Here is a 19,025-nt window from a genome sequence, read left to right as displayed (position 1 = left end):
CGAAATTCTAGCTGGCAGTAAGTTTTTATGTTCCTCTTAAGTTTCTTCACTGGTGTTTTGTTTTTTCCGAACGCTACCTTACTGAATAAGTAGCTAAAACTGGCTCATTCAGAGGCGGGGGCCGGTGGACGTGCAACAACTTTAATCATGAGGTAAACACAAAACAAGAATTTTTAATTGGAGCTCCATAATGGTTCTTGACACTTGTAATCACTCGCTCCATCGGGCTTGTGGCTCTTAGCACCACCCACACTCGTCAGCACTACCTAGCCGACCAATCACAGTGCTTGCGCTATGCCGTCAGCGCTACCTAGCCGACCAATCACAGAGCTTGTCCTACGCATCGATGCAATGTGTAGTTAAATTTTTTGATAGGTGCGCGTCGGCGTCAGTCACACCAAGGGGTCTGCGACTGCGCGAAGGCTGTGCCGGTTCATACTGTGTGCTTGATGCAGAAGTATAAATCAGCCTAAACCTCACAAAACGCTGGTAAATGTTTCTCTGTTAAGGCTAATTTATATTTCTGCATGGAGTGATCGCCGTGACCCACAGCGCCTGCCTTGCGTGTAGTCGTTCATTTAAACTTCTGTGCACCGTTTGTGTTGCCCTTCAATAAAACTTCCCAAACGCTAGCTGGCAGTAGGTTTTTATGTTCCCCTTTGCAGAGTTTCTTCACTGGTGTTTTGTTTTTTCTGAACGCTACCTTAATGTACACGTAGCTAAAACTCGCTCATTCAGAGGCGAGAGCCGGCGGATCGACGTGCGACAACAGTAATCATAAGGTAAACACAAAACAATTTTTCCATGTGGAGCTCCTTCACGGGACTCCACACTTGTAAACACTCGCTCTAACGGGTTTATGCGGCTCTCAGCACCACCCACACTGGTCACAGCTACCAAGCCGACCAAACACAGAGCATTCCCTACGCATTGGTGCGACCTGTAGTTAATTTTTTTGAGAGGTGCGCGTAAGCGTTGGCGTCAGCTATGGCGAGGGCTATGCAACCGTGTTTAGGCTGCGCCGGAGCATACGTGTGCGCTTGACACAGAAGTATAAATCAGCCATAAGATTAGAGTTTGCCTAATTGTTTACAGTTGTTCAAGTCAGCAGAATTTAGAATTGTCCAAAATTTGACTATTAATATTGACGGAAAAAAGACAAACTGTCAATAAATAATAAAGGGAGCAAAACATAATGTACCAATTTCCAGCAATTAATTTCAAGCCTAAAATGATATCCGTTTACATAAATCAAATAAACGACTAACAAATAATAATTTCAAACAATGAAAAATAAATTCACTATAAAAATAAAAATAAGGGGGGAAAAGCACTGAGATGGGTAAAAATCGAAGGTGCTATTTTTGTCAGCATGACATCATCATCATCATCATCATCATACTGAAATTCAAATTCGATCCCTAATAACAAACGGTTCGTACATTCGAAAGCCTAAAACATTTAACACACTAAGAATTATTCATAAGAAAACGGATTAGTTCTATACAAGACCAACAAAAGGCATTCGGTTACATTGTTTGATCTCTAATGCCCTCTGAAATCAACCAATCCAATCACAGGCTTGTTCGCAGGAGGGTAAAGCTGTGCCAGCCTGACCTCAGATCAGTGAACGTTGACAAACTGCTGGATTGATGAGCCATTGAAATATAACTGATCACATGAATATCAAACAAGTGATCCAATACATACAAAAATATAATATTAATAATGATAATATTATATAAATAAAACAAATAATAATAAATGGTGAAATGACCACCTTTATGTTTTTTTTAAATTACCGGTTCCAAAAACACATGGAAATGTAAGTGAATGATATAAATAATCCAACTGTTTCCGGATAGCTCCACAATCGGTTTTTGCGGTGAGATTGATAGTTAAGCTAAAACCTGAACCTTGTTGAATCTAAAACTAGTCATAAATAGACCTGAGAATGGAATGTGACAGAATGAATCCTGATCCTGAGAGAATGAATCAAGCACCAGTGCTTAAAGTGACACTTCACCCAAAAATGTACAAGCACACATACACTGTAAAAAATGTATTGACTCAACTTTTATCCCACATACTGCATTGATTCAAATTAAGTCAACTAAAAAAGCTCTGCAGCAAGTTGCCTTGTGATTTTAAGTTGAGTCAACTTTTGTTTTAATTTTTTACAGTGCAGTTTTGAAAATGTAACGAAGAGACCACTTGAAAATGATCAGTTTCTCTGGAATTATTAGCGAAGGATTTGAGATGTTATTATTTGTTTGATTCTATAATGGTGTGAATAGGGATGCCACGATTAACCGATTTCACTATTAACCGTGGTTTAATTCGTCACGGTTAATTAATTGTAAAGGCTTCTCAACACCGCGTTTCAGCACTGAACAAAAATACTGCAACTAAACAAAGCTATCCCAACTGTGCGCTAGTTTAAAGTCCCAAGCTTGTACACGAGGCTAATACAGACGCACACTGGATTAAAGGCTGATTTTAACTATGGTTGAGGCTATTAAAAAAGGGCTTTTCACATATTCCATCCTTTGTACGTACAAGTTCGTTATTTCCAATTGAGGCGCGCGGCTTGCGTGTGCATATTGGCAGCGATGTGCACACGGTGCGCAAGCAACAGGGGCACTCACGCTTTCCAGGTGCACCTAGTTGAAAGGATGGCGCGAGTGTTCATAATATAGTTGATCAAAAGTGCCTTTCAGACAAACTCAGCAGCCTTTGACTAGATTTGTTCTCTTTAAAAGGGAAATACTTAGCTAATATGTAGCTTAGATTTACATTAGACAAATACTATTTTAGTCTTATTTTTTTATGTATTCTTATTTTTATTTATTTATTTATTTATTTATTTATTTATTCATTCATTCATTCATTGTTCTGTCATTTATTTTTAGTGTAAAATTATTACTCATGTCAAAAACTTTCTTCACTTGATTTTAAGTCCAAAGAGAAATGGACTATTGTTTGTTTTTTATTATTATTTTGCGCTGTATTAATTGGTTACTGAGCAGTAATAAATAACACTTTAAAATATGAGTTTTCATGTGATTTTTCTAAACTAGTTGCGTTTTAAAATTAATGAACGCATAATAATCGTGATAACCGTGAAACCGTGATTATTCCTCAGACTATAACCGCACAACCAAAATCTATAATCGCTGCATCTCTAGGTGTGAACATATTTCTCCTAAATTTTATATTGTCATGCAAATTTTTTTTCAGAAAACGACAGGTCAGATTAAATATTTTCATTTATTGTGATGTAAAAATTTTTTGTTATTCCATCAAATATTGAAGGTAAAACACTGGTATTGTGGTCTAAAAAGAAATGAACATTTTATGTCTTTATGCAAAAAATAAATAAAGTTCTGGGTGACTTTTTTTTAAACTTGGGAAATAATTCATCAGTAGTTTACAGCAGTGTTTCTCAACCACGTTCCAGGTGGACGACCAACACTGCATGTTTTGGATGTCTCCTTTGTCTGTCACACCCATTACATGTCTTTCAGTCTTTGCTACCAAGCTGATGATCTGAATCAGGTGTGTTTAATTAAGGAGACATGGAAAAAGTGCAGAGCGGGTGTCCTCCAGGAATGTGGTTGAGAAACACTGGTCTACAGAATAAAAAAAATAGCCGAACAGATAACTATCTGGACTGGACATTTTCAGCTGGTCTCCTCATATTTTTACATAGCTGCGTTTTGGCTTCCATTATGAAGGTTTTTGTAAAGTCATTTTGGGTGAATTGTACCTTTGACTGTGTGAATGTGTTGTAGTACTACAGTGGCTGTCTAAAACGTCTCATCCAAAAACTTCTATCTGATTTCACCAGGTACATTTCTGAAGCAGCTTCCTTCCTTCCCTCCACTTTTTCACCATTTGCTAAACACAAAGGCACTTAATGGTCTACAGAGACCCATCTAGCAGATAATACAGTTTGATACATGTGTCGTGATGATCTGCGCAGACAATTAAGAGATAGTTTCACCCCCAAAAATCAACATTTGCTTTAAATTTATTCACCTTTAGGTCACCCAAGATCAGTGCCGGAGGCAAGGTTACCAAAGTGACGAGCGGGGGGTGGTGGGTGAGTCATGGAAAAAAGGGGTAGTTACAGAGGATAATGAAAAGTGAAGGGTACTTGAAAACAAAAGCAAGGGGGGATGGTCAGTGTAGTAATGGACAAAAGTGAAGAGGGGGTAGTTGCAAACAAAAATGAAAAGCGGAGGGGTAGTCACAGACAAAAGAGGAGGGGGGTAGTTGCAGATGAAAATGAAAAGCGGAGGGTAGTTGCAAACAAAAGTGAAGAGGGAGGTGGCAGTGTAGTAGTGGACGAAAGTGAAGGTAGCGTAGTCGCAGACAAAAGTGTAGAGCGGGGCAGTGTAGTAGTGGATGAAAGTGAAGGGGGGGGCGGTAGTTGCAGACAAAAATGAAAAGCGGAGGGTAGTCATAAACAAAAGTAAAGGGGGGTTTAGTAGTGGACGAAAGTGAAGGGGGGTAGTTGCAGACGAAAATGAAAAGCGAAGGGTAGTCACAGGCAAAAGTGAAGGGAGGGGAGGGGGTGGCGGTGTAATAGTGGACAAAAGTGAGGGGCGGTAGTTGCAGATGAAAATGAAATGCAGAGAGTAGTCGTAGACTAGATTGAAAAGCAAAGGGTAGTCAGAGACAAAAGTATAGGGGGGTAGATGCAGACAAAAATGAAAAGCGAAGGGTAGTTACAGACAAAAGTGAAAGGGGGGGGGTGTAATAGTGGACAAAATTTAGGGGGGGTAGTTGCAGATGAAAATGAAATGCAGAGGGTAGTCACAGACAAAAGTAAAAGGGGAGGTGGCGGTGTAATAGTGGACAAAGGTGAAGGGTGGGTAGTTGCGGACGAAAATGAAAAGCAGAGGGGTAGTTGCAGACAAAAGTAAGAGGGGGGCAGTGTAGTAGTGGACAAAAGTGAAGAGGGGGATAGCTGCGGACAAAACAAAAAAATGGGGGATAGTCGCAGACAAAAGCGAAGGGAGAGGGTAGTTGCAAACGAAACTGAAAAATAGGGAATAGTCACAGACAAAAGTGAAGGGGAAGTGGCAGTGTAGTAGTGGAAAAAAGTGAAGGGAGAGGGTAGTTGGAAACGAAACTGAAAAACGGAGGATAGTCGGACAAAAGTAAGGGGTGGGTGGGGGGGGGGGGGGGGGGGAGTGGCAGTGTAGTAATGGACAAAATTGAAGAGGTGGGAAGTTGCAGACAGAACTGAAAAACGGTGATAGTCGCAGACAAAAGTAAAGAGGGGGGGGGGGGGCAGTGTAGTAGTGGACAAAATTGAAGAGGTGGGTAGTTGCAGACAGAACTGAAAAACAGGGATAGCCGCAGACAAAATTAAGGGGGGGGGGGGGTGGCAGTGTAGTACTGGACAAAATTGAAGAGGTGGTAATTGCAGACAGAACTGAAAAACGGGGATAGCCGCAGACAAAAGTAAAGGGGGGGGGGGGGGGGGGGCAGTGTAGTAGTGGACAAAATTGAAGAGGTGGGAAGTTGCAGACAGAACTGAAAAACGGGGATAGCCGCAGACAAAAGTAAGAGGGGTGGGGGGGGGGGGGGGGGGGGGGGGGGGGGGGGTGGATGGACAAAAGTGAAGTGTTGTTTGACAAAAAAAAGTAGATATTTGAAAGAGCTGGAAACCTGTAACCACTGACTTCAATAGTATTTGTTTTTCTTTCTACCACAGAAGTCAATGGTTACATGTTTTGAGCTTACTTCAAAATATCTACTTTAATACTTTAGTAGAAAGTGTGGTTCCATTTAGAACCCCTTGATGGTGAGTAAATAGCAAGTAAATATTCATTCGTGGGTGAACTGACCCTTTAAAAGTGAAATGGGAAATGGAAGGATGTAGCATAGTGTGTTTATATATAAAAGACCTGGAATTACAGGATAATACATTACTCTCCGAGCCTCGAACAAATCTCACAACCTGACCTCCAAACATAACCCTCTCCAACTCTATACGGCTACTTTTACTAGACTTTCAACTACTCTCTCATACATAGATTTCTATAACCCATCTTATTTCTGCTCTAAAGCAAACCCTAAAGTCAACATACGACCATCCTTTCTACTCGGTCTCAGCACTAAATCCCTGAAGGCAGGGTGCAGACTGTTTGGTTTACATCGACAATGTTTTCTACAACAACCTACACCTTCAAGTTCACTAAAATTAAGGGTGACATTTTAAAATGACGGTCCATTAGTTAATATTAATGCATTCACAAACATAAACATGAACAATAAATACAGCATTTATTAAGTTCAACATTTACTAATGCCTCCGAAGTTGTAACATTAGTTAAGCACAAGAACTATTTTCATTAACTAGCATTAGCAAAGATGAATAAATACTGTAATAACCATATTGTTCATTGTTTGTTCAAGTTAGTAAATACATTATAACTAACGAACCACAATTTTAAAGTGTCACCAAATTAAGACAAAAGCCAACAAATAAAAATGTCAACAATCAACACTGACATTATAAAATAAGTGAACAGGATGTGGAATTCATAGTAATAATACAAGAACAATTACACTATAACATTGGTGTTAAATAGTGCTTCAGAACATTAAATAAAGCACTATAACTCTGCGTGTTCATAGTTATGCAGTCTCCAACCCCCCCAAAACCCCCTAAAATATGTATTAAACTGCAGAAATCCTCATAAATCCGTGTTGATCAGCGAAAGTGTGAAATGTAAGCGATTACATATTAAGAGGTTCCGTTCAACGGGCCTGAATTTGCAGTAGTTTGCCGTTCTGCACGTAATTCCTCAATCCTGATTGGGTCCCATGTTAAATCCGTTTTCATGGCAGTGATGTGCTGCTAAGACTCTGTACATGTAGACTTGTGTTCATGCGAACAGACGATCTCTGGCAGTGTCATGAACTGAAAAAAAGCCCAGACGAGCAGCTTCTGATCCTGTGGGGATGATTAGTTGGCAGCATCTGATTGGGTGGCAGTAGTGAGGGCGAAAGGAAAACCTGACGGACCGATTTTTTTTTGCAATGGTGTTTTGTTGAAAGCAGCATGTGACGGTGTTTTGCTGTGGAAGACGAGTTTGTTTGTGTGGCGGCAGGTGTTTCAGGCGGCTCTCTCCTCCAGGGAGGGCTTTTTGCTGGGGAAAGGCTGAGCGTACAGACTCTTGCTGGTGCTGTCCAGACTCTGGAAGTACATGTGAGACAGTGCATCGTAAGCTGATATCCTTCTGGAGGGGTTGAAGGACAGGAAACTCTGTGTATTGAGGGAAGAAGAGAAGAATAAATGAGTATGCCATGGGATATTTCTGAAAAAGGTCATTTATTGGTTAGGATATTATTGTAGTTGTTGGTTTAATGTCTTGTGTGAAATTACAGTATTAAGTGTGATGAGAAGCATTTTCTTTTTAAGCAGCACAAATTGTGTGTGTTTTGTGACAAATATTGTCCTTTTAATGCTTTGTAGAAGCTACCTATAGATTCACAGCATACAGAGAATTTATATTTTAAAATTAAAATAAAAACACTACCCTTTTGAAGGCATAACTGCATTGCATTGTGTGAAAGAATACAACCCTTTTTAAGGCATTTCTGCATAAAAAAATAAAAATACAATACCAACTTTTTGAATACATAACTGCAGTGCATAAAATAAAAAATAAATAAAATAAAATGCTACAGTTTTGAAGGCATAGCTGCACTGCATTTTAAATACTAGCCCTTTTAAGGCATTACTGCATAAAATAAAATAAATAAATAAAATTCTAACCTTTTTAATGCATAAGTGTATAACATTAAATAGAAAATTTAATAAAATAATCAAATAAAACACTACCACTTTTATGGCATAACTGCATGAAATTAAAAAAAAAAATTTTTTTAATTAAATTATATAAAATACTATCCTTTTGAAGGCATAACTGCATAAAATAAAATAAAATAAAAAATAAAATAAAAAATAAATAAAATACTATCCTTCTGAAGGCATAACTGCATAAAATAAAATAAAATAAAAAATAAAATAAAATAAAAAATAAATAAAATACTATCCTTTTGAAGGCATAACTGCATAAAATAAAATTAATTAAATAAAATAAATAAATAAAATACTATCCTTCTGAAGGCATAAAAGCATAAAATTAAATTAAATAAAAAATAAATAAAATACTATCCTTTTGAAGGCATAACTGCATAAAATTAAATTAAATAAATAAAATAAATAAATAAAATACTATCCTTCTGAAGGCATAAAAGCATAAAATTAAATTAAATAAAAAATAAAATAAAAAATAAATAAAATACTATCCTTTTGAAGGCATAACTGCATAAAATTAAATTAAATAAAAAATAAAATAATAAATAAATAAAATACTATCTTTTTGAAGGCATAACTGCATAAAATTAAATTAAATAAAAAATAAAATAATAAATAAATAAAATACTATCTTTTTGAAGGCATAACTGCATAAAATTTAATTAATTAAATCAAATAAATAAATAAAATACTATCCTTTTGAAGGCATAAAAGCAAAAAATAAAATAAAATAAAATGATATGAAAAAAATAAAATACTATCATTTTGAAGGCAAAACTGGATAAATTAAAATTAAATAAAATAAAAAAAAATACTATTGCATAACTGCATAAAATTAAATTAAATAAAAAAATAAAATAAATAAATAAAATACTATTCTTTTGAAGGCATAAAAGCAAAAAATAAAATCAAATAAAATGATATGAAAAAAATAAAATACTATTCTTTTGAAGGCATAACTGCATAAAAGTAAATTAAATTAGGTTAAAAAATAAAATAAATAAATAAATAAAATACTATACTTTTGACGGCATAACTGGATAAATTAAAATTTATTAAAATAAAAAATAAAATACTGACCTTTTAAAGGCATAACTGGATAAATTAAAATAAAAAATAAAATACTACCCATTTGAAGGCATAACTGCCTAAAATAAAATAACAAAAATATTCACTTGGCTTACAGCACAATTTATTTGACATATTTTTAAAACCTTTATTCAATCATAAAAGACTCTCTGTGAGTAATATGATGATCATCTACAAATATTGTCAAGCATTTTTAGATATAACATTCATATGGACTCACAAGTAGGAGTGATTTGCCGAGCTCGTCCATGTCCGGCACCAGGTCCTCTATGGGTTGTGCAGGGCGAGGAGAGAAGGCACTCTGGGGCAAACCCACCTCCTGGGGCCAGTCCTCTGGAGACGGGACGCCCACCACACTGACGCAACAAGAGCAATACAATCAGCTGGTGTCATCTTCAACATAACATAACATAGCATAACATAACATAACACAACAGACACATCTGAAAACAGTCATTAAACAGCACTTACTCAAAAATCTTGCCTAGCTGATCAACATCAGAGTTCCCACGGAAAAGAGGGCTGGAGAATAAAAATAATAATGATAATTAACAACAATGCATTTAATTTATACTGTGCTTTCTTTACAGCCAAAATGCTACATCAAGCATAATACTGAGGGAAAAAAGTAAAAAACATTAACAATAAAAGTACAACAGCACAAATAATTAAGATGAATTATTATGAATTAATAATTGAGAAAAAATTATGAATTATTATGAAATATAACTAAAATAATTATGAACAGACAAAATAAGAAAAAAAGACTAACTGAAATACATTATATATAAATACTTATGAAATTAAAAACATGAAACTAAATGAAGCAAAATAAAATATTTTGATATATAAAATATATATCAAACAAAACTGAAATTAACAGGCTAAAATATAAAAAATATAATTATTAAAATATCCAAATTAAATTAAAATTAAGTTGACTTTAAATAAAACTGAAATTAAACTAGAAGGCGACGCGGTGGCGCAGTAGGTAGTGCTGTCGCCTCACAGCAAGAAGGTCGCTGTTTTGAGCCTTGGCTGGGCCAGTTGGCATTTCTGTGTGGAGTTTGCATGTTCTCCCTGTTTGTGTGGGTTTCCTCCGGGTGCTTCAGTTTCCCCCACAGTCCAAACACATGTGGTATAGGTGAATTGGGTAAGCTAAATTGTCCGTAGTGTATGTGTGTGAATGAGTGTGTATGAATGTTTCCCAGAGATGAGTTGCAGCTGGAAGGGCATTCGCTGCGTAAAACATATGCTGGATAAGTTGGCGAATCATTCCGCTGTGGCGACCCCAGATTAATAAAGGGACTAAGCCGAAAAGAAAATGAACGAGTGAATGAAATTAAACTAAAACAAACACACACACTAAACTACCATTCACCGTCCAACCCTTCCTATCTGAACATACAGCTCAACTCATTGTTCAAGCTCTTGTCCTCTCCAAACTGGACTATTGCAACTCTCTACTAGCCGGGCTTCCAGCTAATTCTATCAAACTTCTTCAGCTGCTTCAGAACGCAGCAGCACGAGTGGTCTTTGATGAACCCAAAAGAGCACATGTCACTCCGCTACTCACCCGTTTGCACTGGCTGCCAGTTGCTGCTCGCATCAAATTCAAAGCTCTGATGTTTGCTTACAAAGCGACCTCTGTCTTTGCTCCTTCGTATCTGCTCTCACCTCTGCAGATTTATGTGCCCTCCAGAAACTTGCGTTCTGTGAATGAACGTCGCCTCCTTGTTTCATCCCTTAGAGGGAAGAAATCACTTTCCCGAACTCTTGCATTCAATCTGCCCAGTTGGTGGAATGAACTCCCTAACTACATCAGAACAGCCGAGTCACTTGCTGTCTTCAAGAAACGACTAAAAACTCAACTGTTTAGTCTCCACTTTCCTTCCTAATCTGTAACTGCCTCTCTGGCTATACCACTAACTGTACTCTCTCTCTCTCTCTCTCTCTCAAAAAAAAAAACATTACTAATGCTTTGCTTCTTAGACTTTACACACCTGAAACTTGTCTATAGCACTTGTTCACTGCTGCTCTTATAGTTGTGTAAATTGCTTCCTTGTCCTCATTTGTAAGTCGCTTTGGATAAAAGCGTCTGCTAAATGTAAATGTAAATAAAATGTAAGTTTCTACACAGTTTCTTTGTTCTCCCAACACAAATCTATTAAGTTAACCTAATCGTTTTTTGTTTTTGTTTCACAAATTTAAGTGGGTTGAACACAAAACATTGAAGGTTTCCCCCCCCCCCCCCCCCCAAAAGAAACTTTAAGATTTGTGTTGTTTCAGCTCATTTTAAGTAATTTGATCAAGCAGCAAAAGTAATTTTTTGAGTCTATGCAAGACTCAAGGGGCACCTATTTTACCCCTTTTACAAGATGTAAGATAAGCCTTTGTTGTCTCCACAATGTGTCTGTAAAGTTTCAGCTCAAAATACTAATCCGATAATTTATTATAGCCTCAGAATCTGCACATTTGGTGTCCGAGTACAGTGTAGCTGTTTGTGTAGCCTGTGACATTAAATGCAAATGAGCTGCTCCTCCCTGCCCACTGAACTGACGTGCATGTCTGCATCTCATGCGTTACGTCAGATAAACAGCAGCTAGTGATAGAGACAGACTGGGATAAAGCTGAAATACAGCTCATTAGTCATTCATGTATTTGTGGTGGAGTTAATTCAAGCCTTCCTGAAATGATGAGTCTCACAATTATCTCACAATAATATGGGTGATTATATCGGTTAAGAATTCCATGATGATTTTACTGTCTTTATTACTTACATGCTCCATTTTAAAAACGTTTTCAACTTATAAAACTTATACAAATCACAGAGAGTTGGAACAAATAATCTCAGTTTCTTTGCAAACAATAATGTTCTGTGGACGTGTATACATGTTATTATACAAACATGGCGCCTCAATCAATTCGGTGGGCGGGGAAAGCGCACTCCTATGTCCTATGGTGGGCCTCAAAATCACTGGGATTTGGATCCTGTTTTAACATCAGGAAATTTACATTTAAGAGACTTGTTCTGTTTATATCACTCCAATATGACAGTGGACACACTATACAGTACCTACACACTGTTCTGTCCAAACAGCTTACAAAAGTTGATTTTCCTCATAGGTACCCTTTAATACAGGCATGCATATTCACAAAACAAAGCCTGTGTGTTCAGAATCAAGCTCCTAATTCTGCAATAATGCTGAACAGTCTCTGGCCTGTCCCAAAGAAGGCAAGGAGAAAAAAAATCCTCATAGGCTCCACTGTACAAATAAGGGCCCTTGCAGTCACATAACAGACATTGGTGCACTGTATATGCGTTGTTTCCTGGCCAGCCTGAAGCCCAGAAGATCTGAGGGCTTTTTCAGTCCACCCGCCTGTGGCTTCGGGCCAGTCAGGACACCCGTAGGCGGACGCTGCTTCCCTTGGCATGAACACAAATACCAGGAGCCACAAGCACAGAGTCAGTTTCCAAAAACACACATACTGACTCAAAGAGAGAATGAGAGAAAATCTGCTTTCGCTTTCCATACAGCAAACATGAGCTGAGCTACACAGCAGAAGCGCATTAGACACACCACACTGGAGGCTGGAGATATCAGTTTTAATCCATGTATTACAGTATGCTCGTTCTGTTCCCTTGTATTAAATGTATTGTAAAATAAATGCAAACTGAAGAAATCAATTTTAATAGTCATCATGTTTTGTATTTTGTTTGCTCATATAAATGCAAACATGCAAATGAGGAACAATTTGATTTAATATGTTCTCATTTGCATGTATTTCAGCAATCATGATCAGATTGTTAGGTTCAAAGTTCTTGTTTATTTATTTTTTTGGCATATTAGAGTCAAAGATGAGATTTTGGAATCTCTTTTTATTACTTCATAATTCAGAATAATATAACACACACACTGGCCACTTTATTAGGTACACCTTTCCAACTGCTCGATAACGCAAATTTTAAATCCACCAATCACATGGCAGCAACTCAATGCATTTAGGCATGTAGACTTGGTCAAGACGATCTGCTGCAGTTCAAACCGAGCATCAGAATGTGGAAGAAAGGTGATTTAAGAGACTTTGAACGTGGCATGGTTGTTGGTGCCAGACAGGCTGGTCTGAGTATATCAGAAACTGCTGATCTACTGGGATTTTCACGCACAACCATCTCTAGGGTTTACAGATAATGGTCCGAAAAAAGAGAAAATATCCAGTGAGTGGCAGTTCTGTTGGTGCAAATGCCTTGTTGATACCAGAGGTCAGAGAGGAATGGCCAGACTGGTTCGAGTTGATAGAAAGGCAACAGTAAATTCCGTCTAACCGTGAGGCAGATGGACTACAGCAGCAGAAGATCATATCGGGTGCCACTCCTGTCAGCTAAAAACAGGAAACTGAGGCTACAATTCACACAGGCTCACCAAATTTGGACAATCAAAGATTGGAAAAAAGTTGCCTGGTCTGATGAGTCTCGATTTCTGCTGCGACATTCAGATGGTACGGTCAGAATTTGGCATCAACAACATAAAGGCATGGATCCATCCGGCCTTGTATCAACGGTTCAGGCTGGTGGGGGTGGTGTAATGGTGTGGGGGATATTTTGGTGGCACACTTTTGAGTTCACTGTACTCAAATTACCTCCTCAGTCACCAGATCTCGATCCAATAGCGCTTTGGGATGTGGTGGATGTGCAACCGACAAATCTGCAGCAACTACATGATGCTATCATGTCAATATGGACCAAAATCTCTGAGGAATATTTCCAGTACCTTGTTAAATCTATGACACAAAGGATTAAGGCAGTTTTGAAGGCAAAAGGGAGTCCAATCTGATACAAGTAAGATGTACCTAATAAAGTGGCCGGTGAGAGTACTGTATATATGTTGGATAAAATCAGCCAAATTATGTGAATAATGTGGCATTTATATGAACACGTCGTATTGTTAATAATAAAAAAAATAAGTTAATAAAAGTTAAGTGTTGCTGAGGTGGAGATTTACAGCTCAAATAACACATTTTAAGAAAGCTGCCTATAAGAAATGTGTTTTGTGACTGAATTCTACAAACACAAACAGCTAAAGTGCTCTGAAAGAAACACTTAAAAGTGTACCTTTCACATTTTAGCCAAAAATAATAATTTATGAAACACCAAACATTGACAGCAGCATGAATTTGATCTGCATTTTCCTTAATATACAGTAATCAAAATTTGAAGTGGATCAAAACCTCTCATCAAAGTTTTCTAAAGCTATTGAACAACCTAATCATCTTAGAATGATTGTAAAGTACTTTTTTGATCCACTTCAAATGTTAACTATTGAAGATCTGTGCAAAGTATCAACTAATGATAATTTTATAAAACTGCCGCTTGTTCCTTAGTTCACCACCAGATGTCACTGCAAGACCATAATAAGCCGCTAAGTGTCTTTCCGTTAATCCACACTGTCAATTTGATGCAACTGTAATCAGACAAAAGGCGAGATCTGAACACGTGCAGTCAGTTTCCTCATGCCTCCATTACTGCATGACAAGTTAAAAGCTTAAACACTTAATTTCAGGAATACTAGTGAAAAGCACTCTGACAAAAGTCTACATATTTCTCTTAAAAAATGTGATGCTGTTCCTAGAAAGTTCTGTGTGCATCAAAGGTTTTTAAAAGAAACTAATTGTGACTATGTTTCACACTTAAATCCCCCGCCTGCAAAACAGAGTTTAAATTTCTGATTTATATAATGATTTTTAACTCACAAATCAAGAGGAAAAATTACAAATTTGCTAAGTATAAAAAGAATTTAGGGAACAAAAAAGAAACCATGAGACTTAAAACTTGAAATTAACTTAAAATTACAATGAAAGATTTCCTCCTATATATCCAGTTGAAGTCAGAATTATTAGCCACCCTGTATATTTTCCCCAGTTTCTGTTTAACAGAGAGATGTTTCAACACATTTCTAAACATAAAAGTTTTAATAACTCTTTTCTAATAACTGATTTCTTTCAAACGGAGCATCAGAATGGGGAAGAAAGGTGATTTAAGTGACTTTGAACATAGCATGGTTGTTGGTGCCAGACGGGCTGGTCTGACTATTTCAGAAACTGCTGATCTTTTGGGATTTTCACACACAACCATTTCTAGGGTTAACAGAGAATGATCAGAAAAAGAGAAAATATCACCAGAGACTAGAGGAGAATGGCCAGACTGGTTCAAGCTTATAGAAAGGCAACAGTAACTAACTAAAATAACCACTCGTTACAGCCGAGGTATGCAGAAGAGCATCTCTGAATGCACAACACGTCCAACCTTGAGGCGGATGGGCTACAGCAGCAGAAAACCACACTGGGGGCCACTCCTGTCAGCTAAGAACAGGAAACTGAGGCTACAATTCGAACATGCTCACCAAAATTGAACAATAGAAGGCTGGATAACCTTTTTGGTTATCACCAGTCGTCGTGATGAAGCACATACAAAATGGCAACGATTGGCCATGCCCACTTGTAGCTTAATTTGCGCTATGGCTGATGTCACATATACTACGTCCATGTTTTTTTTTACAGTCTATGGATATGTTGTGATTGTAAGGTTTGATGACAGTGTTATAAACACCCCTTCAAGTAAAGTTACCAAATTAAACTTTTGAGTTTACATTTCACAATTGACAATTTTCCATTACAACTAACAAACTCGCAATTGTGAGAACTTTCATCTCCACTGACTCAGACTAGTACATACGCAGTAATTAAGATGCAGAACATTCATCTTAAGGCTGATTTTTACTTCTGCGTTGAGTGATCGGCGTGACCCATGGCGCCTGCCTTGCGCGTAGTCATGCATTTTAACTCCTGCATGCTGTTTGTGTTGCTCTGGAATAACACTTCTGAATCAGTAGGTTTTATTGTTTCTCTGTGTTGAGTTTCTTTGTGGGTATTTTGTTTATTCTGAACTCTACAAGTAGCTAAAACTTGCTCATTTGGAGGCTGAAAGCGGCACACATACAAAAACGTTAACCATAAGGTAAACACAAAACAAAAGTTTCCATCTGTTGCTCTTTTACAGGACTCTACACTTGTAAAGAATCGCTTCATCGGGCTCACAGCTCTCAGCAGCACCCACGCTCGTGACTGCTACCAAACTGACCAATCACGTGTAGTTACATTTTTTAAGAGATGCATGTCAGCATCGGCCACGGCGAAGACTATGCGATTGCACGAAGGCTGCGCCGGACCATACGCATGCGCTTGATGCAGAAGTATAAATCTGCCTTTATGAACACCCCTTCAAGTAAAGTTATCAAATCAAACTTTTGAGTTTACATTTCACACTTTGCCATTGCAACTAACAAACTCGCAAGTGTCAGAAAACAAATTGAATTGGGAAAATGACATTTTATACACCATCTTTAATCTTCACTGACTCAGACTCATACATACAGAGTAATTAAGATGCAGAACATTCTTCTCAGGTGAGATGCTCATGCTCTCCCTTTCACTTTCAACCCACTCGTTAAGAAGAAAATTGCCATTATCGTGTTTTCCAACCTTCAAAGGCAGAGTCAGTCGCGAGTAGTTAAATCACACAAAAGCCATTCTATTTCCTAACAGCAAAAGGGGGAGAAAAAGATCTTGCCTAAAGCAGTGTCATGCCAAAACAAGTATGGCTGAAAAACGCTAGAACACATTCTGCCTTCCCTTGGGCTACTTGTTAGTCTGAATGAATTAGTGGCTTTTTTTGTAACAAGACAGACATTATGCCGGAGTGAGTGGGTATAAACGTGGTGCACACCAGGCCAGTACATGCAGTGGAGTCACGCTCAGTGCCAGCGTCTCCATCACATTCCTCCTGTGCCACCTCTGGAATGCATCTGTATCTCCATCTGTGAAAACTGGGTGGCTGGAAAACCCGTGATCGAGAGAGTGCATGATAGAAATGTGGGAAAAGGTGGTGCAAAATGATTATTATTTTATGCTTATGCTTAAGTAAGGTTATTTAATACGTTCAGTAAAACGAACATGAAACATCAAGTTCACTAAATTAGTGACTATATATTGTTTAACGGTTCAGTATATTCACAATCACCTAATAAAAAATATCTGTAAATTAGCAGCTTTCCCTGTTTTGTAATTCATGTTTTTATTTTCCCCCATTTACGTATGATTTTGAATTGCATTATGCAGCCAACCACCGGGCCGCAGACCGGTACTGGGGTGCGCTTCCCAATCACCGATATAACTCGCGGCTAAACTATCATAGTACGATGCATCATATAGCAAAAGAACGATGTAGTGACTAGTGTTTCCCAAAACCTGTAGTTTCTCTGTCGCAGATCCATCATTTGAACCACTTAAGTTATAACGTAAAACAGCCATAATAATGCTCTAAACGGGGTTGTAACAACTTCTTTAGAGAAGAACATCATAATTTCTTTGTGCAAATTATATTGTTTTACACCCACATGCATTTAAAAAGAAAAATCCAATATTAGTTTTGGTAAAAACATGCTCTTGTTTTCCATATTAATTGAAATATATGTAAATATCACATATAGGGCCTGTGTTTCCTTTACAAATATTATTGAAAACATTCCATATTCTATTCTAAAACATAAAATCACCTACTCTCATATATAAATCATATAAGTAAATAAATAATGAGGCTATTTATTAAGAAATGAAATTTAATATTTATTATTTATTAGGAAATGAAAAAAATCCTACTTGCAAACCAGAAATGTTCTAACCAACAGGCCCATGTCATATACAGTAGGCTACATTTCTTAATAAATAACCTACTATAAAAGCATTAACTTTTGCTATGTTTTTTTGTTTTCACAAGCTTTTCACAAGCCAACAATATATAAATATTAAAATATTTATAGATTTTTTATTTTTTTAGGGGGTTTTCACCTTTATTATGATGGGACAGTGGAGACTATGGACAGGAAACCATTGGGAGCAGAGAGGGGAAGGATCGGCAAAGGACCTCGAGCAGAGAATCGAACTCGGGTCGCCGTGAGCACGTCGGTACTATATGTGGGCTCACAGTACCACTAGGCTATTGGCACCAACATATTTATAGATTTTAATAAAAAAAAAATTCCTTGTGTTGTGAAGAATGAAAAACTGTACAAAAGTACGCACATCCCTCTTAACTGGGTGCTCAGCCAAAAACCGCAAAAGGTGCAAATGAAATATTCATCAAAGGCGGCAACACCAAAGCTCCAAAAATACACATTTATTAAATTAAAAGGCCGACAAAGAAAAGAAAAAATCTGTGAAGAACAAATCTAATGTGTGGAAAGCATCGTCAATGCACCGTGATGCACTGAGATATGGAATTGAACCGAATCGATGGCATGATAATCGTAACCGAACCATGAGACCAGTGTAGGTTCACACCCCTAATATATATATATATATATATATATATATATATATATATATATATATATATATATATATATATATATATATATATATATATATATATATATATATATATATATATATATATATATTTCCCAAATAATGTTTAACAGAGCAAGGAAATTTTCACAGTATGTCTGATAATGTTTTTTCTTCTGGAGAAAGTCTTCTTTGTTTTATTTTGGCTGGAATAAAAGCAGTTTTTAATTTTTAAAAACCATTTTAAGCTCAAAATTATTAGCCCCTTTAAGCTAGATTTCAGACAGTCTGTCAACAGAACAAACCATTGTTTGTCAAACTTGCCTAATTACCCTATCCTGCCTAGTTAATCTAATTAACCTAGTTAAGCCTTTAAATGTCACTTTAAGCTGTATAGAAGTGTCTTGAAAAATATCTAGTCAAATATTATTTACTGTCAATTATAATATAAAACAGTTTACAGTTATTACAAATGAGTTATTAAAACTGTTATGTTTAGAAATGTGTTTAAAAAAATCTTGACAACATAGATGCTAATACTTCAAAAAGTTCATGTATTAACCTTGAAAAAATAATGAAGTACAGTAATTTACAGCTTGTTTTTTTTTTTTTATTGGACACCAAAATAAGACTCCATGTGTGTCTGTGAGAGCAGCTTTAGGTTGTGAGAGTTTAAACAGGGATCTGAAAG

General features: G+C 37.0%; 1 protein-coding gene across 1 annotated transcript in view; it reads right to left on the bottom strand.

Annotated features, from left to right (window-relative positions):
- Positions 1 to 5,648: 5,648 nt before the first annotated feature.
- The window catches only part of cdk6 (cyclin dependent kinase 6), an 81,718-nt gene continuing 68,341 nt past the window's right edge, over positions 5,649 to 19,025 (bottom strand). The window contains exons 6-8 of the mRNA XM_056480289.1: positions 9,404 to 9,454; positions 9,153 to 9,288; positions 5,649 to 7,285 (exon numbers count right to left, since the gene is read on the bottom strand). Coding sequence (XP_056336264.1) covers positions 7,136 to 7,285; positions 9,153 to 9,288; positions 9,404 to 9,454 — 337 coding nt within the window. The 3' untranslated portion in view covers positions 5,649 to 7,135. The remainder of the gene's footprint in view (positions 7,286 to 9,152; positions 9,289 to 9,403; positions 9,455 to 19,025) is intronic.

The sequence above is a fragment of the Danio aesculapii genome, chromosome 19 (genome assembly GCF_903798145.1).
Source record: "Danio aesculapii chromosome 19, fDanAes4.1, whole genome shotgun sequence".
NCBI classification, from domain to species: Eukaryota; Metazoa; Chordata; class Actinopteri; order Cypriniformes; family Danionidae; genus Danio; species Danio aesculapii.
This window is presented reverse-complemented; position numbering and strand designations above follow the sequence as displayed.